Below are 24334 nucleotides of genomic sequence, written 5' to 3'. Positions count from 1 at the left end.
CGTAACCAGCGGAGCATTGCGCTAATGATGGGATTAATATGACGCAGAGCTTCTGGAAACTACGTGTCCCAGCGTGGCAGGTAGGAGACACCAGGCCACGTGCAGCACTGCACTCTGGAACTTGTAGTAGCTTTACAACATGTCTCTGCGCTCTAAAGGAGAGAACCCCCCTTATTTGGGATTTTTTTTTTAACTGTTTTTGCAAGCTTTAGATAATGTAATACTGACAACATGCCTCTTCGCAGCAAAATAGTATTTCATGAAGAGGCAACCCACTGCCCTCTGTATTTAGATTTCTGGTATACATGTCTGCAGAGCTGATTTGTCCCTAACTCTTTACTTTCCTCAGAGTCTCTTGAAGTTTATGTCTTCAAGCTAATTCCTTATATTAAAAATAAATTCTTCCAGGCCACCAATAAAATGTCAACTGTGATTAAAGCCTGACTCCTCATTTTAAGACTTGTCTCCTAAGCAATGTGAGGTCACTCTATGAGTCAGCATTTCAAAGGACCGTTATTCCTGAGAACACAGGTAAAGCCCAAAGTTCACAGTTGCTCACTTAGATGGTTTTGCTGCGTTTTAAATTGCTTTGCATGGTGCTGAAAGAAATGTAAACTGTGGGGCAGGTTTGGTGCAGAATTCATGATGGTTCCAGCACCTCAAATCTCAAAAAAAAAAAAGAATTCTCTATATTATTGAAGAAGTTGGGTTTCTGGTAAGAAAAGTTTTACCTCCTATGTATTAAAGAGGAGGGTGGAGTGGTAAGCTGTGCTTGAGGCATAAACTTTAAACAATGTTTATTGAAATAAAACTTGGGAACTGTAAAATCTCTTTTGTACAGTGCCCAGCAGAACAGAGCCAAAGTCTGACAGGGCTTTCTGGTCGCACTTCGTTTACTTTATTAAAATCCAAAAAGAAAAATACAGATGGGCATTAAAGCTGCAAGTGCAAGGCCTGAGAAGCAAGGAAATACTGGTTTTAAGAGTGTCTGTGCAGCCTGTTTATTCTTGTTGTGCATGATCACGTTTTTCTTTTGTCACTTTTCCTCCCTGTTTGCTGCAGTGCACACTGAGTATTTGGAGGTAGTTAATCACACCAGAGCAGTGAGTACCTTGGAGAAGGACTCTGACTCCAGCTTATATGTGTTACCCTTGGGTCTCCCCATCTCTCTCTGCCCTTTTCTTACCCTCCTAATTAACTCGTCCCTCAGTTCCTCACTGCTCTGTGTTCAAATCAAACCCCTTTTGTCTTGGTGCTGCTTGGGTGTCTGTGGAGAATCCCTGGGTCTGTTTGGACTCTGTTGGGGTGTTGAGGAGAGAACCAGGAGCTGTTGGCCCAAGTGGTAATTTGAGGGAAAAGTCTCGCCGGCCTTTTCCTCCCGCGGTGGAGCCTGCTCAGAGCAGAGACAGGAGTTCAGATCATTCAGCTTCCAGACACCCTTGGAACATGCTCCAGTGGGGATTACCAAAGGTTTGAAATGGTTTGTCAAGTTTCAAATTGTCTTCCCCTCTTCCAGTCTGACTTTTCAACGACCTGGCTGTGACTTTTTGCCAAGCATCAGTCAAAATCTCCAACGTTTCTCCCAGGAGTATTTGTTGGAACCTTTTCCACCCCCACTCCAGAGCTGGTACTGAATATACACTGTGCTCGGCCGAGGTCGGGGAGGGTGGCGGGGTCTGTCCGGGCTGCGGGGACAGCCCGGGAGCGGAGCGGGGGCTCCGGCGGGGACAGCCTGGGAGCGGAGCGGGGGCTCCGGCGGGGACAGCCCGGGAGCGGAGCGGGGGCTCCGGCGGGGACAGCCCGGGAGCGGAGCGGGGGCTCCGGCGGGGACAGCCCGGGAGCGGAGCGGGGACAGCCCGGGAGCGGAGCGGGGGCTCCGGCGGGAGCTCCGCAGCTCAACCCGGCGCCTTTCCGAGGCGCTGCTGCCGCTCCCGGGTTCTCCGTGACTGCGGCTGTACACCCGGCAGGTTACGGTTTTCCTGCTTCACGTTCCTGACCAAATCCCCTCCAACGTGGCCCTGGCACTATTGCAACGGCCCCTGCCCGCTGCAGCCGCCGGCTTGCGGCGGGGCGCGGTTTATCCGCTCGGTTACGGTAAAACGCGGCTTCGCTGCCCCCCGAGCCGCCCTCCTCCCGGGTGCCCCCGCAGCGAAGCCCGGCTGGGCCACACTCCGCTCCTCTCCGGCGCCGGGTTACGAAACGCGCCGCTTCTATGGAAGCGGAGCCGCGGGGCTGCTCGCCAGGCTCCGGGCCTGACTCAGCGGCGAGCGCAGGGGAAGGAGGCGGCCTCGGCGCTGCCCCTCTCCCGCCTCGGCCGTGTTCGCGGGGGGACGCGCACACATCCCAAGGCGGCCCCGTCTACCGGCAGCGCGGCCTCACCTGCCGCTGCCCCTGGGGAGGGAGGGGGGCGGCCGGGCGGGGTCCGCCCGGGACACGCCGCGATGGCCGGGCCAGGTCTCCCCCCACCGCCTCTCCTCTCCGCCGGCGCTTCCTTTTCCGCCGGGCGGGGCGGGGGGCGGTCGCGGCGGCGCCGCTCGCTGATTGCAGGGCGGGCGCTGCCAGTCCGCCGCCTTCCCCGCGCCAGCCGCGTCCCAGCGCCGGAGCCGCACGGCCCAGCAGCGAGCGCCCAGCCCGGCCCGGCCCCGCTCAGCCGCCCCCCATGGAGGAGCAGCCCCACCACCACCATCACCACCATTACTACTACTACGGCCACCACCACCACCATCCGCAGAGCGCCTACCTGCCGCCGCCCGACGGCCGAGCCCAGCCCAAGCCGCCGCTCCGACACGAGCACAAGCACGGCGGCCCGCAGCACCAGGACACGCCGAAGCGGAGAGCAGGTCGGGGCGGGCGGGCGGCGGGCCGGGGCCTGTGACCTTCGCGGGGCGGCGGCGGGGCCCTCCTCCTCCTCCTCCTCCGCCTCCTCCTCCCCCGGCCCGGCTGGAAGCTTCTCCGCCGCGCTGGGGCCGCTTCCTGTCCGCCATGTTGGGGCCGGCGCGGCTGCGGGAGCCGCGGGGCCCGGCCGGTGCCGCCGCCGCCCGCCGGGCACGTGGGGCCGGGCCGCGCCGCCCCGGGGCCGCTGCCCCCCGCCCGGGCCGCGCCGCGCCGAGCCGGGGGGTGGGGAGGGGGCGAGGCGCTGGTTAAAAATTGATGAGCGTAAAAATCAATGAGTCAGATAAGACGGAGGGGCCCGGCGGCGGGGAGGCGGCGCGGCCTGGCGGGGCCCAGCCCGGGGGCCTCGGGCTGCAGCCCCCCGGCCACCGGCGGGGACGGGGCTGCTCCGCGGGCCGGCCGGAGAGGGGCTGTGCCGGGCGGTACCGCCGCAGGGGCGGTGACCGGGCAGCCCCGGCTGTGGGGGGGCTGCTCCCCATCTTATTCCTTGGGGGGGCTACTGTGGTATCTGACCAAAATCCCTTTTGGGGGGCTTGTGTGGGTTCGCAGCAAGTGCGCGATGACTAGAACAGACAGAATGATGTGTATATATTTTTTTTTCCTTGATTTTTTTCCCTTACATAAGCGGGCGGAAGGTGGGAAGGGCGGGGGGCCGGGGGCGCCCAGGGCCGGGCACGGTGCCCCCCCCCCCTGTGCAGCCGCTGGAGCGGGGGGGAGGGACCTCACCGGACAGACGCTAAAATAAGTTACTGGGCAAAAATAAGTTGACTAGTCATTTCACTGTTCGCAGGGTGCCGGGTTTTTAATACGCGCGTACTCTGACACCCCTCCCTCTCCGGCTATGAAACGATTTGTGAGGTTGCCGAATACTTTTCACCTGTTCCTTTTGACTTTTCTCCCCACCCCACCCTCCCCCCCTAAATTTTGGTCGTGGCTCTTGTGTGTCCAGCCCAGAGCCAGCTGTGCCAAGTGTTGGTTTGGAGAAAACTCAGGCAGCTGAGTTGTGAATACTTGAAAATTGGAACTAGAAACTGCTGACACACTGACTTACTGAAATGGATTTTGTTCTTCATCTTATTCTCATGCTCCTCATCTGCAGTGGTCTTATGACCACTCTTACTGTTTTGTTTCATTAACAAGTGGTGTCAGAAGTCTTGAGTCATACAAGGTCAGCTATAACGTTGCTCTTGAGAACGTTTCCTCTGCACGCTCTTCTAAAATACTTAATTTTTTTGCCCTTGACTCAGCTGAGAATCCCGTCCTATTGGTTTTCTCTGGGATGAAGTATTTATGGTGAATATTCTTAACAGCGTAGTTGAAAGTTACAGTGGCAGTCGTGGTGGTTACAGATACTTGTGTGCAGTAAAATCCTTTTTGATCCCTCTCGGCAAACTCAGTTGCGGAATTTCTGTAAAGATTCCTACAAGGATTCTTGTGTTCCCGACTTCCAGAGAACTTGAGCAGTTACATCTGCCAGACATCTGACTCTCCAGGATGTGAGGATAACAGTGATTTTTAGCATAGCAGTTAATTTCAATAACATCGGCAACAACAAAAACATTCCTTTTCCAAGCTGGAGTTTTGCCCGCTCTCCTTTTTGGGGGGACTCCGTGGGCTCTGTGCTGACTTTGTGCCACCCTGGCTGCACATGGAGCTTTAGTTGGGTCAGTGGTTGCGGGAGGTGGGATGAGTCAGAGGAACAAGGACTTTTCCAGGAGGAGGGAGTCCCTGTGCTCCAGCCACTGCTTGAGCTGGGTACAATGCGCTCAGTGGGGCTTCAGAGCTTCTCTTGGGGTGTTGTAGCTGGGGTCCTCGAAAGCAATAGGTCTCTGATCAGAGATTTTAAAAACAAAAGGTTGAGGAAGGTGAGTTGGTTCAGTTTGGACTGTCCCGGGCTTCCAGCTCCACTGGGGTTGCGCTCAAATTGCACTCTCGAGATCCGCTTCAGAACCATAAGGCCTAGAAATGGACTTAAAAAGCGAAAAGGACAGCTGAGAATACAGCATAATGTTGGGATTTGATAAGCGGGAGCCCTCAGCCCGTGCTGTACCGCGCGTGTCTCGCAGGGCTCTGGAACAGCAGAGTTTCTGGGTGGGCAGGAGGCCAGCGGTGCTGCACGGTGCTTGCAGGGATCCGCTTCTCCCCAGGTTCAGCACCTTTCCGCAGCTAAAGCGCACACGTGGGGAGGTGTTGGTTGCTATTTTGAAATAAAGCGAGGAGGTGCAGCTTCCAACTGGACTTGCACGTGTCCTTTTGGAAAACTGCCTTTTTCTTTCCTCTTTATTAGAGGCGCTTGTGAGGGGGGTGAGCAGGAGGCTGCTGGTGTCGCAGGCTCATGAGCTGATGCAGATGACAGCATTAGGCCCTTGTTCGCAGCGTGGATTCTGAACCTCAACAAACCTTGCAGCAAAGGCAGCGGGTCCCTCTGCCTTGAAGCATCCTGGGAATTAATTTTCCTTCCTCTGTATGACTTGGAAATAGTAGCTGATGAAATAGCTTGACCGTGATCTTTCGTACAGGATATCTTCTTTGCATAGTATCTGTATATTCTTTTGCTCTGTTTTGTTATTTGTACATCACCCTGTTGTATGTGAGAGCCAGTAGCTGCTGCTACTTTCTGCTTAAACCTTCTTGCCACGGTTTCCAGCAAATAAGCATTTGCTCTTGTACATCGCAGATGAGATATTTTCCTATTTTAAGATGTCTCTTTGAGGAAACTGAATATGTTTGGGGCTGATTACAGCTTTCTGCAATCAGAAGTTGAACGTTTCGCGTTGTAATTCTTGCCTTTTGTTGTTTTTGGCTTTCTTGTAGGCTACGGAGAGCTAAATGGTAACGCAGGAGAAAGAGAAGTGTCATTGAAGGGCCTGTGCTCTGATGAAACCGCCACCCCAGGACCCAGGGTACCCAATGGCAGCCAGCAGCTCGTAGACACTACGGCGACCCCGAAGCAGACTGTGAAGGCCAATGCTTTGGGTAAAGCTGGAATCAAAACCAAGAACTTCATTCAGAAAAATAGCATGGACAAAAAGAATGAGAAGTCCTACGAAAACAAACACAGAGAAAGCCAGTCCTCAGACAAGCCAGAGGGAGTGTCTATTCCAAACGGCGTGGTAACCAATAATTCTAGCTATATCACGAATGGCTACATAGGCAAAGGGGCCGATAACGATGGTAGCGGCTCTGAGAGTGGATATACTACGCCTAAAAAGCGGAAAGGCAGGCGCAACAGTGCCAAGGGTTGTGAGAACTTGAATCTAGTACAGGACAAAATAATGCAACAGGAGGTCAGCGCCCCGACCTTAAAACAGGAACTTGAGAGTTTCAAGCCTGATTATAGTGAACAAAAGGGGAACCGAATTGAGAATACTAAACCTGTTTGGAAATATGAGGCTGGGGCTGGTGGAGCAGGCCGGGGGAAGCCTGGGCTTGGGGATGTGCAGCGAAAGAACTCTGATGCCAAACCCGGGATTAGCAGCAAGAAGTTTGATGACCGGCCCAAAGGAAAGCACGCATCGTCGGCCACGTCTAAAGAGGACTCATGGACCTTATTTAAACCGCCCCCAGTTTTTCCAGTGGACAATAGCAGTGCTAAAATTGTTCCCAAAATAAGTTATGCAAGTAAAGTTAAAGAAAACCTCAACAAAGCAGCGCAAACCCCATCCACGTCGTCTTCGTCATCTTCATCGTCTGCCGGGGAAACTCAGGCCCAAACATCGAGTCGACTGTCCCAAGTCCCCATGTCTGCTATGAAATCTGTTACTTCTGCCAGCTTCTCCAACGGGCCAATTCTCGCAGGGACCGATGGAAACGTCTATTCCCCAGGGACCCAGCCACTGCTCGCACCTGCTGCTAGTACCCTACCATCCACCTCCTCCGAGTCAGGGCCCCAGGACATGAGTACAACTTCAACAGCTCTCGAACAAAAGAAATCCAGCCTTTTTATCTACCCTTCAAATATGCAAACTGTGCTTCTGGGTGCAGCGCAAGTCGATTTCCCATCACAGACGAATCAGCAGAATCTGGGAGATATCTTCCAGAATCAGTGGGGCTTGTCTTTCATAAACGAGCCCAGCGCCGGCCCCGAAACTGTTGTGGGGAAATCTGCGGATAATCAGTTAATGGAAGTGACATTTCAAGGGGAATATCCTGGCACTTTGGTTTCACAGTGTGCTGAAATCATTCCCTCAGGAACTGAACAACCTGTGTTTCCCAAGGCTTACGAGCTGGATAAACGGACTAGCCCTCAAATTCTTAGCGCTCTTCTTAAGCCTGGGACTGCTGTTGAGGGTGGTGTCTTAGCTTTGGAGTCGCATCACACAGGTGACCTACAAAAGGCAGACACCGGTAGCCAAGGTGCTTTAGTGTTTCTTTCAAAAGACTATGAAATGGAGAATCCTCTGGCCTCTCCTACGAACAATTTGCTAGCCTCCGCCAAAGAACAGAGGTACCAGAGAGGCCTAGAAAGGAAAGATAGCTGGGGTTCTTTTGACCTGAGGGCTGCTATTCTATATCACACTAAAGGTAATGGCTTAACTTGCTGCCTAAGGGTGCTCTCTTTTCTATTTTATTTTTTTAAGCGCAATATTCTAACGTGATGTGTTCCTTACAGCAACTCTGGTTGGTTTAAAAGTGGGCTTTTGGCTTACATATCTCTAATGGCAATAACGGTATTCTTATGGTTGTTTAATTAATGTTAAGAGGTATTTGTTTCCCCATTCCTGTGGACAAGCTGAGTGATGTCAATGGGGTGATACTTAGCTGGTGTCTTTTACATTTTAATTCCTATGGAATGAGCAGGTCCTCCTGAGCCGCTCAGCACAGAAGGAGTTAAGTGTGTAGATTCACCTGCTGTGTTCCAGCTTTCCCAGGTGAAATTCTGTCACTGAAAAGGCACTCACACCTCTACCTCCAAAGTGTTGCAGTTTCTCCCCTGGGCAGATTGGGCCATGAAATGACAGCTTGAAAGGAAGAAAAAAATTATTCCTGTGGCTTTACATGGTGTGATTTACTTTATTTTTCTAAGCAAACCCCACATCCACACTTTTCCGCTGCCAACAGCAAGGCAAATCTTTGCTTATCAATTCTGCTGCAAGCTGCAGATTGAATTCTCTCGTTGTCTTTGTAGGCCACATCTTTCAGATGATTTTATTGCTTTCATGGAGCCCTTTGTAACCCATCTCCTTTTATCCTGTTTTGTTTTGGGTTTTTTTTTTTTTTGAGACTATGATGACTCAAACATGATACAGATGCTTTAAACTGGGAACAAGCACAGGGAAGCCTGTGGGATGTCTTGCTTTGTGCTTCAGCCTCAGCCCCAGACACAGTGAGGTCTTGGCTGCTGGTCCTGGCTTGGTGTTAGCGGGAGCCCAGCTGCCTGTTCCCTTTTGTCACCGTGTTTCTTCCCTGTCCCTGATAAACACAGGGACAGTTCCTTTTTCATTCACCCCCTTCTCTCCCCCTGAAGGGAAGAAGGTGATCATCCATTTTCTGTTTGCTCTTCCACATACTTGTGTGGATAACATCTTGCTCCCGTCAGCAGAGGGGTTGGGATTTTGGTGCCATTGGCAAATTTGGTGTGTTTTGACCCACTGCCAAGTTCTTAAGTTACCTGTTCACAAAGTCTTTGTGTAGCACACAGAATCTTAGATGCTTCCCTTTAGTAATAGTAAGCCCAGTCATTTAAAAATAATAACTCCAAATATTTTCCAGGTTATCACGCTCTCAAGACGTTAATGTTTTAAGCTCTATGATTCTCGAGAAGAGTGTTCCTCAGTTGATTTTATCTGGGTCTTCATCCTCTACTCTCTGCTCAGTCTATTCCAGTATTAAAGCAAGCTTTCCGTTCTCATTTCTTGTATCTGCCTGCAGCCTAAATCCCAGTTTCTCATCAGAAAATGGGTGTAGCAGGAACTAGAGCATGGTGTCGAAGTCCTGGGCAGTCCTCTTCTTAACAGTTTGCAAATTTTTCTTAACACTTAAATCTTTCTCCCTTTGTTTTTGTCAGCCTGAGCTTCCTTGTAGCAAAGCAGCTCCGCGCAGCCGCTGCAGGACTCATCAGTTCGCACTGGCTGTGTGAAAGACCCCAGTAAAACAATGGTAACAACAGGAAAATAAAGAACACTCCCTTCCCATGTCCTCTTAACGAGGTGTTAACTTCAAAGTCTGGCTGAGTTCAGTTCTCCTGAACACAGGAGTTAATCACATTTGATGGCAAGAATGGACACCTAAAGCGCTCTTTAAAAACTGTTGTCTGCTCTTTTCACGGTTCTGCATGTGAATGCTCTTGAGCAAGCACCCTTGTGAGCCCTGGGGAAAAGGTTCCTGCCCCACCACTGCTCTGTGCCCATTTAGTTTTTCAAGCTGTGTTTGTACCAACTTCAAGGTGTTACTTAGGGGTGAAAGATGATAAATGTTGCTAATCAGTGATGTCAGATGATAGGGCTGCTCCAAACAGCTTGAGCCTGCCTTTCTCCTGCTTAGGTTCTATTGCTGGTTTACAAAGCAGGAGATTAGGCTAGCCTGGTAAGTCCTCTGTGATGATATGTGTTGCATTTCTGTGTGCGTTCAAGTCCTTTGGGTTGAGTTGGGTTAAGGGGTATTGGGAGGAACAGCATTTTTTGCAATTTCTGTCACTGCTTTTATTTGAAAACCCCTTGTTTAGATTTGAAAAGCTCTGCCCATGCAGGTGGAAAAGTCCCCTCCTCACAGCCGCGATCCTGCGGGTGGGCTCCCGTGGCACCGTGTCCTGCAGAGCGTTTGGAGCACAGAGCTGCTGGGGTGTGTTCGCAGGACAGCAGAGCAGCGGTTAATTCTCACACCACTTTGCGTTTATCTTGGGCCGTTTTCCTGAGGTCCTGCTCCTACCAGCCAGTTCCTCTGCAATAGGAAAGGAATTATTTCACTGGCTTTATTTTCCACAAGCGGCCTTCCACTCCTCCCTGTTGAGAGCTTAAGGGTTTCCCTGGGCCAGTGTGAGGGTGTCCTGGGCGTCTGGATCCTCACGTTGTTTGGTTTTGATTTCAAGAGGAGGGTGAACTTCTCCCTCTTTGCATTGATCTGTTTGCTTTTGAGCAAAATCTCAGTAGTTTGATCTTCGAATCTGCCCTGCCTCTGGGGTTATGAACACAAAGAGAAACGATTGCAGGGCGAGCACGGGGGGAGCGCGGAGCTCTGGTGGGTCCCAGCGGTGCGAGCTGCCCGTGGTGCAGGGTCGGAGCTGTGGCTGTTGCAGCGAGGAACGGGCTCCAGCGCGAGCGGTTGCCCTGCTTTGACCTGTCTGTCGCAAGCTCGTGCCGTCGTTTGCGCTGCTGGTATCTGTAGCAGTGATCAGGTTGTGTGGATCCTCATCTTGGACTGTAAACAGACCATGGGAAACCCTCCAGCTTGCTCAGTACTTTTGTTCTAGCAAACCAGGCTTTCCTGGGCACGGTTTGCCCAGTGACTGCAAGGGGCATTATGGATCGTAATTGCTTCACAGCTTCCCTGGGGAGGACGGACGGAGGAGGGAACGCGCAGGGTGGGCCGTTCTGGCACAGTGACCTCCTTCAAAGCCTGTGTGCGGGGACAGGGCTGTGCCGGGGTGTGCGGTGACACGGGTGTGCAGCCGGGTGGCTGCAGCGCAGAGCGAGGTCCCGGTTTGGGAAGCCGTGCTCATTTCTGTGTGTTTTTTCCCCAGAAGCTGGGGCACTGGGAACACGCTGGCAAGGCTGATGATGCACCCTCCTGCCCCTCTCTTGGGTGCTTTTTGTGCTGGTTTCCTCTGTGCCCCTGTGCCGTGCTTTTCTTTCTTGTTTTTAAAGGGCAGGGAGACTCCCATGCTGATCTGATCTGCTTGACTGTAAAACACAATCCTTCAGCGCGGCTGCCTTCATTGACAGCCCATGCCGCTGCCTTGAAACGCTCATGGGTGACACACCTGATTTAACAAGGTAGATCTAATTTAGCTGAGCACTGGTGGGCTGTTTATCTGGTTAGAGACAGTAGCTTGGTATGGGAGACTGGAAGGACCAGGAAGGAGTGATGCTTTCACTTAGAGACATTGTCCCTGTCTAGGTTAGAACTGAGCTCCTGCCTTGGTGTAGCATTGCCAAAATCTTCATCTTCTCGAGGTAAACCTGGTCCTCACTGACTTTTTTTTCAGTCATTCAGAAGAGGAGGCCGGGGTGTATCTCAGCTTCACTTCTATTAAAATCACTATCTTCTGACTGCTTTAATCCTCCTTTAAAGACAGCTGGTTTAAATATTTCATATTGGAATAATTGTCAACGCTTTGCAGAATTTCATCATGTTGTAACCTTCCAGGCTCTGCGTGGCAAACCTTATGCTGGGAAACTCAGTATTTTGCTTGTCTTTGGCTAAAAGGCAGATACTCGAGGTCTCCAGTTCACCTGCGCAGTAGCGAAGACCACATAGGTGGAGAGGAGGAGAATTCAGTGTTTTCCTCTCGGGTCTTGCCCCCCAGGTTTCTGCGTGTGCTGCTTTGTTCCTTCTCAGCGTCTCACTTGCGCCAGCGTCTCTGCTCGCATGAAGAAGCAGAAGAGCAGGATGGAAAATAGAGCAAGGCAGCGTGGGCCAGCCAGGAGTGGCGTTTGCTGGAATGGTGAACTGGGTCAGAAGAAATAGCAGAGCTGTGAATTCAGCAATTTTCATCCTTTACATCAGGAAAGAAAAAAAAACAGGCCTTCGTTTCCCATCCCCCTTGGTGGGAAGGGGTTAGATCTCAGTCTGCTTGTGGTCTTGTGGGGCCTGAGCTGTGGGGCAAAAGCTGATTTAATTATCCCTCAAGTCTCTGCCTTTTCCAGTTGTCAGGATGAGTTCAGTGTATTTGATACAGAGATGAATCTCCACAGCACTGAATTTTTAATCTTTGCTTTGTTTCTGAGGCAATCTTCTCACTTAATTGTTATGTCCTGCAGATAGAAACAGAAAAATCAGATGAGGATGGACCCTCTGTTATTTTTTCTTAGCTCTTCGTTTTAGAGACCATTGTCAGTTTGTATGTTAGATTTATAAGCACAAAGAACTAATACCATGGCATTATGCAGCCACTTCTGTTCGCCTCTCTAGCAAGGAAAATGTGCATAAAAGTGCCTATCTTACCAAGTTATCACAGAAAGCCTTCTTTGCCCTCCAAGGTTATGTACCAGTCCTGCTATAAAGTTTATTGACCTATGAGGAATCTCACCGCAATTCACCAGAGCGTGCCTTGGTCTGTTCCTGACATCAAAGCCGTCTGCCACCGACCCTTTGTTTTGCTGCAAGTCCCCAGAAAAAGTGGTTTCCTTCTCCCTAGAGCTTGTTCAGTGGTTGTGGCTGGGGCTGTCGAACCCTCAGCGAACCGGGGGGCTGTGGAGAGGCCGGCTAATTGTAACAAATCCTGGAAAACATGAGGTTGGATGGACGGGAGGTGACCTAGTTCTGCCCCTGGCTCGCAGCAGGGCTGGCGTTGATGCTGGATTGTGCAAGAGTTTGTTGGTGGCGTTTTCTCCAGCTGGGTTGGAGTCTGCCGAGAAGGAATTGGGCCATTTCCCAGCCACGTGTCTTGTTTTGGGAACGGTGACCCCTGTCTGTTGGTCAGGTCTTGACCTTCTGCTTTGGGAAGCGGCAGTATCGGGGTTTGGGTCAGCGTATGAGAGGTGGGCTCAGAGTGGTGGTGGGGACACCCCGTTTCCCACGCTGGGATGAGCGATGCTGAGAGTCCTTATCCAGCTTGCCCTGGAAGCTTCATCCAGGGAAAGTGGGCTCAAGAAAAGAGCTCCTTGAACCCAAGGAAGAAGGTTTGGGGGCTCTAACATGACCAGCTTCTGGGGGCTGCCCTTTCCTCCGCCCTGCGTCCATGTGCCTGCTGCCTTGGGTTGGAGCTGGGTCCTGTGCCGCGGTGGTTCTGCTGAGCTGCCGGGTCGGTCACTGGGGTCTGTCCAGCTGCTGCTACTTGTCACAGCCTCTCAGGACCATTGCAGGTGACCACAGCCTGTAACCAATCCAGAAGCGGGAGGAAAACTCACTCTAAGGTATTACCAAGTAAAACAAATCATAGAATCGTGTCTTAAGATTGAAGCCAGTTCTGTGTTGCAGTTAGCCTAAGATTTCCACCCCCGCCGCTCTGTTGTTTCAGTTGGCAAATGTGCTTAACCTGTGCTGTCCCGTATCCACGTGCTGCTGGCCAGGTAGAGGGGAGACCTTGTACTTGCTCTTCTGACAGCAGATTATCTTCAATACCGTTTTGCAGCCGGTTGGCTGATGCCGTTTGGTTTTGTAGGATTTTCAGGCCAAGCATCTGCCAGCCAATGCGTCCAGGTGTTTGGGATTTACAGGACACTTTACACCAACCACCCTCTCTCCTACCTCTTTTTCTGAAGGAGAAGCAAGATTGTTTAAACTCTGAAAAGGTGTGTGCAGGGATGGTTTTTCTTTGTTACAGAAAAGTTTTTTGTTATTTTTTTTGATAGTATCTCGCTGTCCTATTGTCAGACACATCTTAATATGAGCAGTTTGAGTTCTTGTGTCCAGTGAAGTTAGGAGGATGTGGCAGCACAAAACCAAGCGTGGTCTTTTGCATGGACATACAGTAGTGGGCAAAGCTTCAACCTCTGCTTGTATTTGATGCTCTAATGCGGAGGAACCAACATCTTGCGAGTATTTTTCTATGCCCTGCCTTTGGGAACGGCTGTTAAAGTAAGTGATGTTCTTTAGCAGATAGGAAATGATGCATCTGCCTTCACTGAATGGAAAACTAGCTCTGTTGGAGGTAATTTTAGTAGCTGGTTCATTTTACTTCTGGGGAATCTGCATCTGTGGGATGAGGGAGTTATTCCCTTGCCAGGTCGCTTATATCCCAGAGGCTGGTTACTATTCCACTTGGGGTTCCTCGATGAAAGTGCAAAGTATTGCTGTTATTATCGTGGTACAGAAATAAACAGACCTCGTAAAATTTTGTCAGGGCCTTCCTACAAAAGACTTAATTGTGCAGAGAGGGCTGGCTGTATTTATTTGTGTGCAATTTCCTGCCCCGGGGAGCTTGAGGTTGTAGCGGACAAAGGCCAGATGAAGGCTTGGAGAAGGGACGCGAACAGGCGATTGATGGAGGTGACACTTGGCACACGTCCTGCTGAGGCCGTGGCTTTTGTAGGGTTTTTTCTTCTTCCTTTCCCATGAGGGTTAGATTACTTATTGCCTTGTTTTGTGCTTTACTGCACATACTGTCCAGCTTAATAATCCATTGCCATTCTCTGTTCTTAGCCCCTGTTGAGGTCTTGTCGCCCTCCTTTCTGGCAGGAGGGAAGGATTGTTCTTGCAGGTTGTGTTCCTACCAAACGCTCCTCTTCTATACTTTTTTTCTGTTAAATTTGGACGCAGCATACACTTTGTGTCTTATAAATATTCCAGCTCGCAAAATTCCAACTTGATAGCGTCTAAATGTAGTTATTTTGAATCGGTCTCTAAAGATGCGACTTTATTTTGGGGACATTTTAAAGGGAAGAGCCTTCTGTTTGTTCACGTGAGCAAGAAGAGCATTTCACTTTGCTGTTATTTCTTAGGTAAACAGAAGCATCTGCTGTTTCAGCGAGAATTGGGGAGGGTTGGTTTGTCTCCAGCCCCCGAGTGTGTTGCAGAGGCCAAGTGGGGAAGGGGCTGCAGCCGGCGTCTCGAGCACCGCGGCTCGTTTTCGGGCGTCTCGAGCACCGCGGCTCGTTTTCGGGCGCCGCGTTGGCAGCGCTTTGGCGGCGACGTTTGCAGAGCCGCGAACCGTGGGAAACTCGCTTTGTCCAGCGGGTCCGATTTCACACACGCTAAGCACCAACTCCTAAAAATCACATCTCCGGGCTACTTGTCGAGGCTGTAACGTGGGAAGCGGCGTTGGAATAGCGAAGGCTGAAGTTGAGGTTGTGATTTGTAGGAGCGGAGGACGGCGGTGATGTTTCTGATGCTCGGTTTGACCATCTGACCCTTCAGACCGTGTTACAGCCGCTTCTCTGCCTTTTATTGCTGGATCGTTCACGTTAAATCTGTGCAATCCTGTGGGCTGGGCTGGGGGTAGATGGGGTTTGTATGGGGCTGGGTTTGTCTGAAAGTGTCAGCACAACGGCAGCGGTGTCGTGCTGCGCTCAGAAAATTAAAATACATTTGGAATTACCTCTAATGGCAACGTAAATCTGCGTAGTAACAGTGGTCTTCTTGTTTTGCCTCCACAGAAATGGAATCGGTTTGGAATTTGCAGAAGCAAGGTAAGGATATTGGAAAGAATAAATAAACCACATTGCTCTGTTTGTTGGGATGGGTCGTCTCGGTGACCAGAGATGCCCGAGTTTAGTTCTTCGGTGCCTGCTGGCACTGGGTTGATCTGTGTTTTTGGATCACTAAGTCGGGTTTGCCACAATGGTTGGGGGTTCAGAGAGAGGCAGAGTCTCTAATTGCGTCAGATTAGATTAAATGACTTCTTCCCATTGTGAATTGGGGGTCCTAAGGAGAAGTTTATTAATGGCCGAGTGCTTTGCAGATCTCTTGTGAACATCTGCAGCCACAGGTCTGCAAAGTCGCTTGTTGAAAACTTAGGATTTTGCTTTCTTTCCAGATCCCAAAAGGATAATCATTTACGATGAAGCCATGGATCGCCCGGATCAATGAAGGTAGCAAGACGAGACTGCCTGTTCTAACCTGTCTGCAGCATTTGTGCTGTTCGTGGGGGACAAAAGGCTTTTATGCTCCTTCTAAATCTTCAGTGCAGCAGAGGAACCATACCTAGAATCACAGGATAATATATACAAATATATATATAGTTATTTAAAAATGGCAACTGAAAGTAATTAGACTTCTTAAGGAATCAAAAATTTATTTCAACGAGACTACACACATGATTATTTAATCTCCGGTACTGAATAGATTTTTTTTTTGTTGGTTTGTTGTTTTTTTTTTTCCGTTTTGTTTTCTTTTTGTTTAAAGAGTGAATGCAAGTGATTAACGAACACAGACTCAATTTACAAGCCCGGTTCTAAAGTTCCTGCTGTCGTCTACATGGGCAACAGCAACCCACTGGAGAGGCATTTCCACTTGACAAGGTCTCTGTTTCTTGTTCTGTGACTGTAGTGACACACTAATCACAGGGAAATCGGGATGATTCACCATCCTCCATCTCCCCTTCCACCTCCTCTCTTTGTGTGTTTGTTTGGGGTTTATTTTCTTTCCTGTTTTGTTTTCCATTGAATGCTGGAGAAATGCCTTGAAGTTTGCAGAGTTTGGTTTTATTCCAGAGAATTATAATCCGCATGTTTTGCCAGGATTAAAGCAGCCAATCCTATGCTGGGATATTGTCTTAAAGCATCATTCTTCTGGGGGAAAGACGGTGATGCTGCAGTTCTAGGATGCATGGTGAAGTCGCACAGTTGACCTGGCTCCGGTTACACATTGGACTATTGCAGCTCAAGTGTTATTTCATTTTAAAGGATAACATGCAGAAATAAGCAATGTGTTTAGGCGTTTAATATGGATAAAAAACCCAACAAAAAAACCCGCTGTTCCCACAGTTTAATGCCATTGTAATACTGGGAGCAAAAGAAATATCTGCTTTCAACCGTAGGTGCTTCATATTTGCTGTGTTTGTCTCCTAACACTAAATGTGCTGGATTGTTTTTCCCATTTTCATTGGAAAACTGAAGAGGAATTGAGTTCTGCTGACGTTCACCCTTCTCGAATTATTTCTCTTTTCTCTTAAAATGAAAAAAATAAAAAAAAAAAAAAAAGGAAAAAAAAGAAAAGGAAAAAAAAAAAAGAAATGGGAATTGGAATCCTTTTCAATCTGCCCATAGAACGGCAATGGCCGGGCTGCCCGCACCCGCCCCTTGGAAACGCTCTTTTATATTTTACCGCAGTCTGTGTATTTCCGGGCTCTGCTTCTAATGATCTCTTAATAAAAGTATATTTTATTACAAAAAAAAAAAAATGGAGGACTTAGGAATTTAAAATAATAATTTAAAAATTTTTAAAAAATATATAGAGAGATATATATCCCAAGGAGAGGAAGAGCTTCCCGGCAGCGGTAGCGAAGGCCGAGCAGCTCCGGCGCTGTCCCTGTGTCCCGTTGCCGCTCGTGTCACGCGTCCAAACGTCCTGGGGTCGGGTAGGTTTTCTGGGTTTGTTTGGAAAGGTTGGAAGTTCACAGGGTCTGGTGCAAGAGATGGGTGAATGAAGCGAAAATGGGTTTTCTGACCCGCCCGAGCTCCACACCCCAGCGCTCATCCTGAGCCTTTGTGACTGGGTAATGTATATGTGGGCAGTTGGTGTCTCCTAAATTAAACTGGGCCCTATGGGGGCATTACAGGAAGCAGATAAGCCCAAAACTCTTGCCTACCCCTTGTGCTTAGGTATATCCACTTTCTTTTTTTGTTAACTAGGAGTATGTAGCATGCGTTTCTTAATTGTTTTTATTGTTTTAATAAGATTGTTCCTGAACGAGACGCTTAGGTTCATGGTGGGACAACGAAACTTCGTTCTGTCCCTTTTGTAAGATGGCTCGCTTTCCGCCCTGCTTAGTTCTAAAAGTTCGGCTATGGATTATCTAACTCCATTTTATGTATAAAATACTATATAGTATAATACGGTAGTGTGATACTATATAGTAATCACGTGTTGTACCAATCCAGGTTCGGAAATATGTGGTTGGCCAGTTGCAAATAGCTCTGTTTCACCTATAAACTGTTCCACCGTTACAGGTGCGTGTTCACTTTCAGATGTGTAACGTGTTTACAGATGTGCCCGACATCCAGTCCTCCGGCGTTCCTGTTATTTTAATTCTGTCGAGTCTCTCAACCGCTTTGCCAAAAGTCGGAATCGCCTCCCGTTCTGCCACCCAAGAGGTGTTCCTGAGCTTTAAAGTGTTAACAAACTGGATGGTGGGTCTGGGAAGATTAAGGTGGAAGAGATGTTCTTTTTTTTTTTTAATTATTAGTATTATTATTATTTTCCAAAAGCTGAAGGCTAATAGCAAAGTTCCCAGTTTGTTTTACTGGCTTTAAGGCTCTGCTGTGTATTTATTTGCCTTGTGTAGTCACTTGTCGCCTTAAGGTCTGGGTTCCATTAAAAGAAAAAGACTAAAAAAGGAAAAAAAAAAAAAATATATATATATATATATAAAATCAAACCCTGTTTTGCTTCGCTGGGGTCCGCGCTGTCCTGTCCCCGGGTCCCCCAGGTCCCCGCTGTCCCGTCCGTGGGTCCGTGGCGCGATGCAGAAGCCGAACAGCAATAACGCGGCTTGAGCCAGACCCCGCGCCCTTAGGAGGATCCCAGTCTTGCTGAATATTTGCAGATGCTCATCTCGGCCTGGTCCTGTCTGTCCGCTAAATAGCAAAAGAAGCGCTAAAAAAGACGAAAAGGAAAAAAAAAAATAACACAAACCACGGTTCTGAGTGCTGGGGGGTTGGTTTGTCCCCAGTGTTCATCCCGGCTGCTTTTCCTCACCGCGCCTGGTCCCCGTGCAGAAACACCCCCTCTGCTCTGTTTCTGACCATCCTCTCTCCAGATGTCTGTCTGTCTGTCCGTGCTGTGTGCAGTTAGGAATCCGAGCTCCCGTCGCCCCGGCTTGCTGGGTGGTTTTGGGGTAGAGTGTTGCCTGGAGCCGGGAAGAAACTTCCTGGTGTAACTCACCCTGTCGCTCCCTGCGGTCCTGAAGTCCTCACACAATTCTTTACCGAGCACTTATTAAAAATATCTTCAGATTTAATCTGTTTTCTGATTATTTTTGTGTAAACTTATAAAAAAAAAAGAAAAGAAAAAAAAAACCAATGTGAAATTGAGCTGTGACTAATTTAGCACATTTAAATAATGCTGTGGTGTTACTGATAAGTCTCATGTTTTGTTTTTGTTTGACTCAGAGTATTAGTACTGTAGCATAAACCAAATAGAGCCCGGGAGGGGGTGCAGCCGCCCCCCCCCCACCGGGTCTGCGCCCCCAAGGGTGCGTGTGGGGGGGACCAGGAGCTCCGGTGCCTCCCCAGCATCTTCCTGGCCGAGGAGAGCCAGCGCGGTGTCTGTGCCATTGTCTTCATTACACTGAGTACAGTAAGTTTGAAAACAAACAGAAAACCAACCCTTAAATACGTGTAGTATCGGAAAGTGGCACTGAGGGTGAGATCATGACCTATTTTTTTATTAGCTATGAAGATACTAATTCAGGTTAAGGCTTCTCTCCCATTTCTGTTCCCATTGTGGGTCTGGCGATCCCTTTTCTCCTGTTGGAGGGAGGATTCCTGCGCGGGCAGGGGCTGTTCTTCCTCTGCTCCTTCCCCATGGCTCCTCTGTCCCCAGGTCCCGTCCCTTCTCTTTCTACAGGGTCTCGTGCAGCAGAAACTGGCTTGGGAACCCCCAGCTGGATCCATCCAGCACGGGATCTGCCTTCTCGGTGCGGCAGGGAGCGATTCGCCCGCTCCAAGAGATGGTTTCAAAGCTGCTCCTGGTGACGGTGCTTTGGGGACCTTCAGCCTCTCTGCTGGTTCCTGCTCCGCCTGCCTGGGGTTGGCACCGCGGTGGCTTTCAAGGTTTGCTTGGAGTTTGGGTTTGGTTCAAACCCACCTCAGTTGTCCCCGAAGCCTGTTTTCGACGTTAGGAATCTCTCGTCTCTTTGACAAAGCGGGTTTAGCTCCTTTCTGTCGCTAACCCGCTTCAAACCGTCGCCCTTTCCGAACTGTAAATCCTACTGCTTGCCTTTCGGAGCCGCCGTGAACTTCTTTGAAATGTGGAGAAAACACCCAATACCCATTAGGTTGTGGGTGCGCCAGCTATTCGGTAGCTGGGAGCGGGTGAGTTGTTGGCTAAACCAAAAGGAAAATCGGTTCCTGGTTGGAAAAAGAGAGGTGGAAGTTGTCCTCAGTTGTGTGTAATTAGTGCTCTTCACCTTCAAGAGAACGTTACCGTAGCACGATAGAGCCCTTTCCGGAGCGGCCGGTGGTGACTCGGGGAGCGACGGTGTTCCCGGCTGTATTTCAGGACTGTGCGCGACCGGTAGTTTTCCTTTGCATCCAGTTTTCGCTCTTGATTCCACGTTTTCAGTGAATCGCGATGGTGTCCGAAGCTTTCAGGAGTCTCGTCCCTGGGAGATTTTTCTGTCTGTACGTCCGTAGCGATTAGTTCTCCTTACAGAGGCTGTTTACAAAGGGAGGGGAGAGAACAAGGCTGCGCCTGATTTAAGCTGCTACACGTTTCTCACCGGTGCGTAAGGCAGGAGCGGGGCTAGAGGAGCGCGAGCGTGAAGTCGGACTCATTTTAGCTTTGCCCGGTTGTTTTCCATGTGAAAATACCCCCAGCACAAGCAGTTGAGGAGCAGGAAGATGTGGGGTCTGCGCTGCCTTCCAGTGCCCGAGCTTTAGACGTTTGCACAACCCGCGTTGCACCACAGGGCAGGGCTGGCTGCTCCGGGTCCCAAAAGCGACACCAAGGACGGGGACACCTGTTGGGGACGAGAGCCCCGCGGTGGCCTCGGGGACACCCGCTCGGGGTGTCCTGTCACCCCTGGCCTTCCCCAGGGGATGCTGAGCTGGGTTTATCTTGACTGTTAATCAGAAAGCTTCGTGTAAGGTGTCCAGAGCTCTCAAGCCATTCTGTAAGATAGCAGTATCCCTTTTCTACAGCCTTATTAATGAGTAGAGTATCTTTAAAAATATATACAAAAAAACCCCTATTTCATTTCTTTCTGTGGTATGAAACTTGTGTACTGCGAACATACAACATGTAGGAAAAACTCAACTTACAGTTTTCTTAAAAAACAAACAAAACCAACAAAAAAAAAACCCTGTCTGCTTTCCATACAGTCTTTCCTCAGGTGCTAAATAAGGGTTCCAAAAACGGATACTGCTTTAGGAGTTTCTGCTTTATTCTTAAAATACATATTTTTTTGCTTAGGTGTTGTAAAGATATTTTAACAAGAATGTTTGGGGTTTTTTTTAAATGTAAATAAGATTGTGTCTTTAATTTTTTGTTTTATCTCCTTTTTGTCCGTACGGAATAGTCTAATTTTCCTTTTATCCTTTTGAGAAGGACCCTCTTCCGACCTTCCCTGAAGACATTTCATTAAGTGTTGCTGCGTTTAAGGATGAACCTACAACTGTTCGTTGTCTTGGATTAATGCTGCTGCTGCTGCTATAAGTAACCCTGAAAATCAAGAATGTGTGATGCACTTTTTGTTTTCCTTTTGTTACGTGACCATATAGTTCCTCTGCGGATAGTTGAACCCTCGTGTGACAGCCACTAAACCTGGGGGCAGCGGGGTGGACGAGAGGGGTGACCTGATTTTGGTGCTGACCTACGGGAATTTCTATGCAAACGCAAGCAAAGGAGAACTCTTTAACTTGAGAGAACACTGTGCTTTTTCCTTTTATTAGGGTTTTTTTGTCTTTCTCACCTTCCTTTTCTCAAGCTGCTATTGGAAGGGTAGCGCGAATCCCTGAGGTTTTCAGCTTCTCCTTCCTCAATGGCCGGTGGTGCAGGAATGATGCCCGAGTGGCTTGTAAGGTAGAAAAATCTCAGTTGGCTAATTGTCTCGTCTCCAGTTTTAATATTGTTTTCTATTTGAATCTATGGAAGGAAATCGCTCATCTCTAAAAAATAAAAGATCTTTTTAATGCTTTACTCAATGTGACGTTAACCAGCAGTATTAATGGGCTCCTTGCTGCCCACACGGAGCGGTGGGTGCCCAGAATCGCATGTTTTCTGAGGAAAAACCACGCGCACCGCGGGGCTGCTGCAGGTCCGGACCCCCTTGTCCCCGTGGGTCACCCCGGGCCGTGCGCCCCCAACGAGGAGTTCACTGCAGGAAACCAAGGGAATTTACTTGACTCTTTAGAAAAGATCCTTTAGGACAATAAAGTACCTCTGTAGGGTGAGGGAAGAGCAAGGAAAGTCTGAAATCGTGTAGGAAAAATGCTTGGGGATTACAGCTGCCTGGAAAATAGTGTATAAATACTATAGGCCAGAACTCTGCCTGCTTAATTAGTTTATTCAGCATTGATTTTTTTATTATTATTATTATTATTTTTTTGCCAGCGTTTGCTCTTCTACACGCACACGAGTGTGTGTACATCTGACTAAACGTGCCTTGCGTGTGTGGTTAGTTTTGCTGGGGAGAGTCTGTGTGAGCTGCGGATGCGAAGTGACGGTCGAGGGGTCGTCACTGTCCCCGTGACGGTCGAGGGGTCATTGTCACTGTCCCCGTGACGGTCGAGGGGTCATCACTGTCCCTGTGACGGTCAAGGGGTTGTCACTATCCCTGTGACAGTCGAGGGGTCGTTGTCACTGTCCCCGTGACGGTCGAGGGGTCATCACTGTCCCCATGGCCCATCGCAGCGGGGTGAGACCTGGGCCCGAGCCCGTGCAGTGGCCGTCTCACGGTTTGGGGACAATGTCCTGTGGGGTGGCACCTTTCCCTTTCCTTACACGAGCCGTTTTCTGCAACTTCAGAGGGGAGTCGGGAGGAGAGAAAGAGAAAGAGAAGCTGCTTTGCTGTTCTCCTGCGGGCAAAACCAAGCATCGCCGTGCTTTGCAAAGCCAGAATAAATGACGGTCTGGAACCAGCTTTGCTCTGGAATTGGGGCTCTCCACAGCACGGGAACCCTGTTACCAGGGGGTTTATTCCCCCTCCAGGTTGTGGTTCTTGTTACCGTAGGGTTTTGTTTGTAAAGGAGCAGTAAACACGCCTTGCTTCAAGTTAACAGAAGGGCCTCTTTGCAGTCAGCGGCTCAGAACGCGAAGCTGTGCGATTCTCGTTTCTTCATCTCTCTCCCCGCTCGCCCCAACGTGTGGTTCCTGTCCCAGTCTTTCTGTACTTCTGCCACTGTAAATGTGAAAGCTTGCTTGCATTATTTTTTAGAATGCATTTTGCACACTCGGGTTTCGCTGAAGCTCCGTGAAAAGGTTAGTTTGAAGCAGATGAATAAAGCTATGCACATGTTTTGAAAGTTTAATTTGTGTCTCATTACCAGAAGTGACTTATCTGCCCTCTTTTGCATTCCCGTGCTGTCATTACCTGCATTATTTTCACCATCTCGGAGGGCACGATGTAAGGTGACAGTTCTTTGCTGACAGCTGTAGCAGAAAACTGCCACTTCTTAGGTTTTTTTTTAGTAGCCTATCTTTCTCCTTCGCTTTCTCTGTCTCTATATAGCTATATAAATATATATATTATTTTTTTATTTTAAAAGAGCCTACTTTAGTAATCGAATTGGAGGGAGCGGGGCGTGCGGCTTGTGTTTCGATCCCTTCGTGCTGTCGGATGAGCGAGTGCCCCCGTTCCTGGGGTGGTCCCGGCGGCGATGGGGAGGGGACGGCGCCGAGCCCGCTGCGGCGTGGCCGAGCCCGAGCCTTCTGAACGCCAGGTTAACCCGGAGCACCCGCCGCTGCGCGTCCCCACCGGGGCGCGGGGGGACGGGCTTCCCACCGCTTTACTTTGGTTCTGTTGTCACGCATTGGGTCGCAGGTGCCACCTTGGGAAACCTGTTGTTGGCCTGGAGCCTTCGTGTGCGAGTCGGGGTTCTGTGCTGGGAGAAGGACGCTGACTTTCCTCCTCATGTTCCCTTCGCCGTGGCAGAAATTTGTACTAACTAACAGCTTTTTTTCATACAGAACAGGGCTGCTTTTCTATCTACCATCACACGTGTACTTAACACGCCTCCAGCGGTTCGCGAGCCTCTGAAGGTCCTCAACTTGTTTACTGGGGGGGTGGACGCCCCTCTCTCCCCCATCCCCAGAATATTTCAGTGTTAAGGGCGGTGCAAAACACAACCACGAGCTGGGGCTGGAGCCGCCTCCTCTCCCGCCCCCCCCGTCGATAAGTTCTCATTTCATTGGGTTTCCTGGTGTGTATTAAAATCGCTGCGAGGGGTTTGTGCTCTACCCGCTCAGGAGCTGAATTACCTCTGACCCGCGGAGGGGGCAGCCCCTCTTTGACGTCCATGTCGCGGTGTGCGAGGCCACACGGATCGGTAAAGGTGGTCTTTGGGTTTTTCTTTATGATTTTCTTTATTTTCCCTCCCCTCCCCGTATTTCCCATGAGGTGACGCACCCCGTGTGCCCAGCTGGGAGGGTGGCTGAAGGGTTAGTGTAGAACCTGCTGTAGCTGCGTCTGGCGCGGCCCCTTGCGCCGGTCCGGGCGATGTCACGGACTGTAAGGATGGGCAATGTCCATGAGCTGTAATGGCATGATGTATCTTTACCAATGATGTCATATTTCACACTAAATGTTTAAAAAAAAGAAAAAAAAAATACAACTGAAATTTTGTTTATTCTGCACCAACAGGTCTTCAAAATTTATCCAAATTTTATTATTTTATCAGGAGAAAAAAAAAAAAGAAATTTGTGTAGATGGAATACGTTAAGACAGACAATAAGTGATGTAAATTGTTGAATAAAAATTTTAAAGTTTGTGGGTGTCGGTGTGACTTTCTTTGCGGCGCTCAGG

At 49.6% G+C, this 24334-nt stretch overlaps 1 protein-coding gene across 2 annotated transcripts; it reads left to right on the top strand.

Moving 5' to 3' along the window:
• Positions 1–2551: 2551 nt before the first annotated feature.
• Positions 2552–24298, top strand: NUFIP2 (nuclear FMR1 interacting protein 2). Of its 2 annotated transcripts, XM_082068174.1 has the most exons (5): positions 2552–2840; positions 5707–7416; positions 15087–15119; positions 15467–15521; positions 20920–24298. In XM_082068174.1, exons 1-4 carry the CDS (start codon positions 2660–2662, stop codon positions 15517–15519), a joined length of 1977 nt encoding a protein of 658 aa, XP_081924300.1. In that variant the 5' UTR covers positions 2552–2659; the 3' UTR covers positions 15520–15521; positions 20920–24298. The 2 variants fall into 2 exon arrangements, with proteins under 2 accessions (XP_081924300.1, XP_081924299.1); XM_082068173.1 differs by having other exon boundaries at positions 15467–24298.
• Positions 24299–24334: the final 36 nt, after the last annotated feature.

The sequence above is a fragment of the Streptopelia decaocto genome (assembly GCF_964273445.1).
Source record: "Streptopelia decaocto genome assembly, chromosome: 18".
In the NCBI taxonomy this organism is placed as follows: domain Eukaryota; kingdom Metazoa; phylum Chordata; class Aves; order Columbiformes; family Columbidae; genus Streptopelia; species Streptopelia decaocto.
This window is presented reverse-complemented; position numbering and strand designations above follow the sequence as displayed.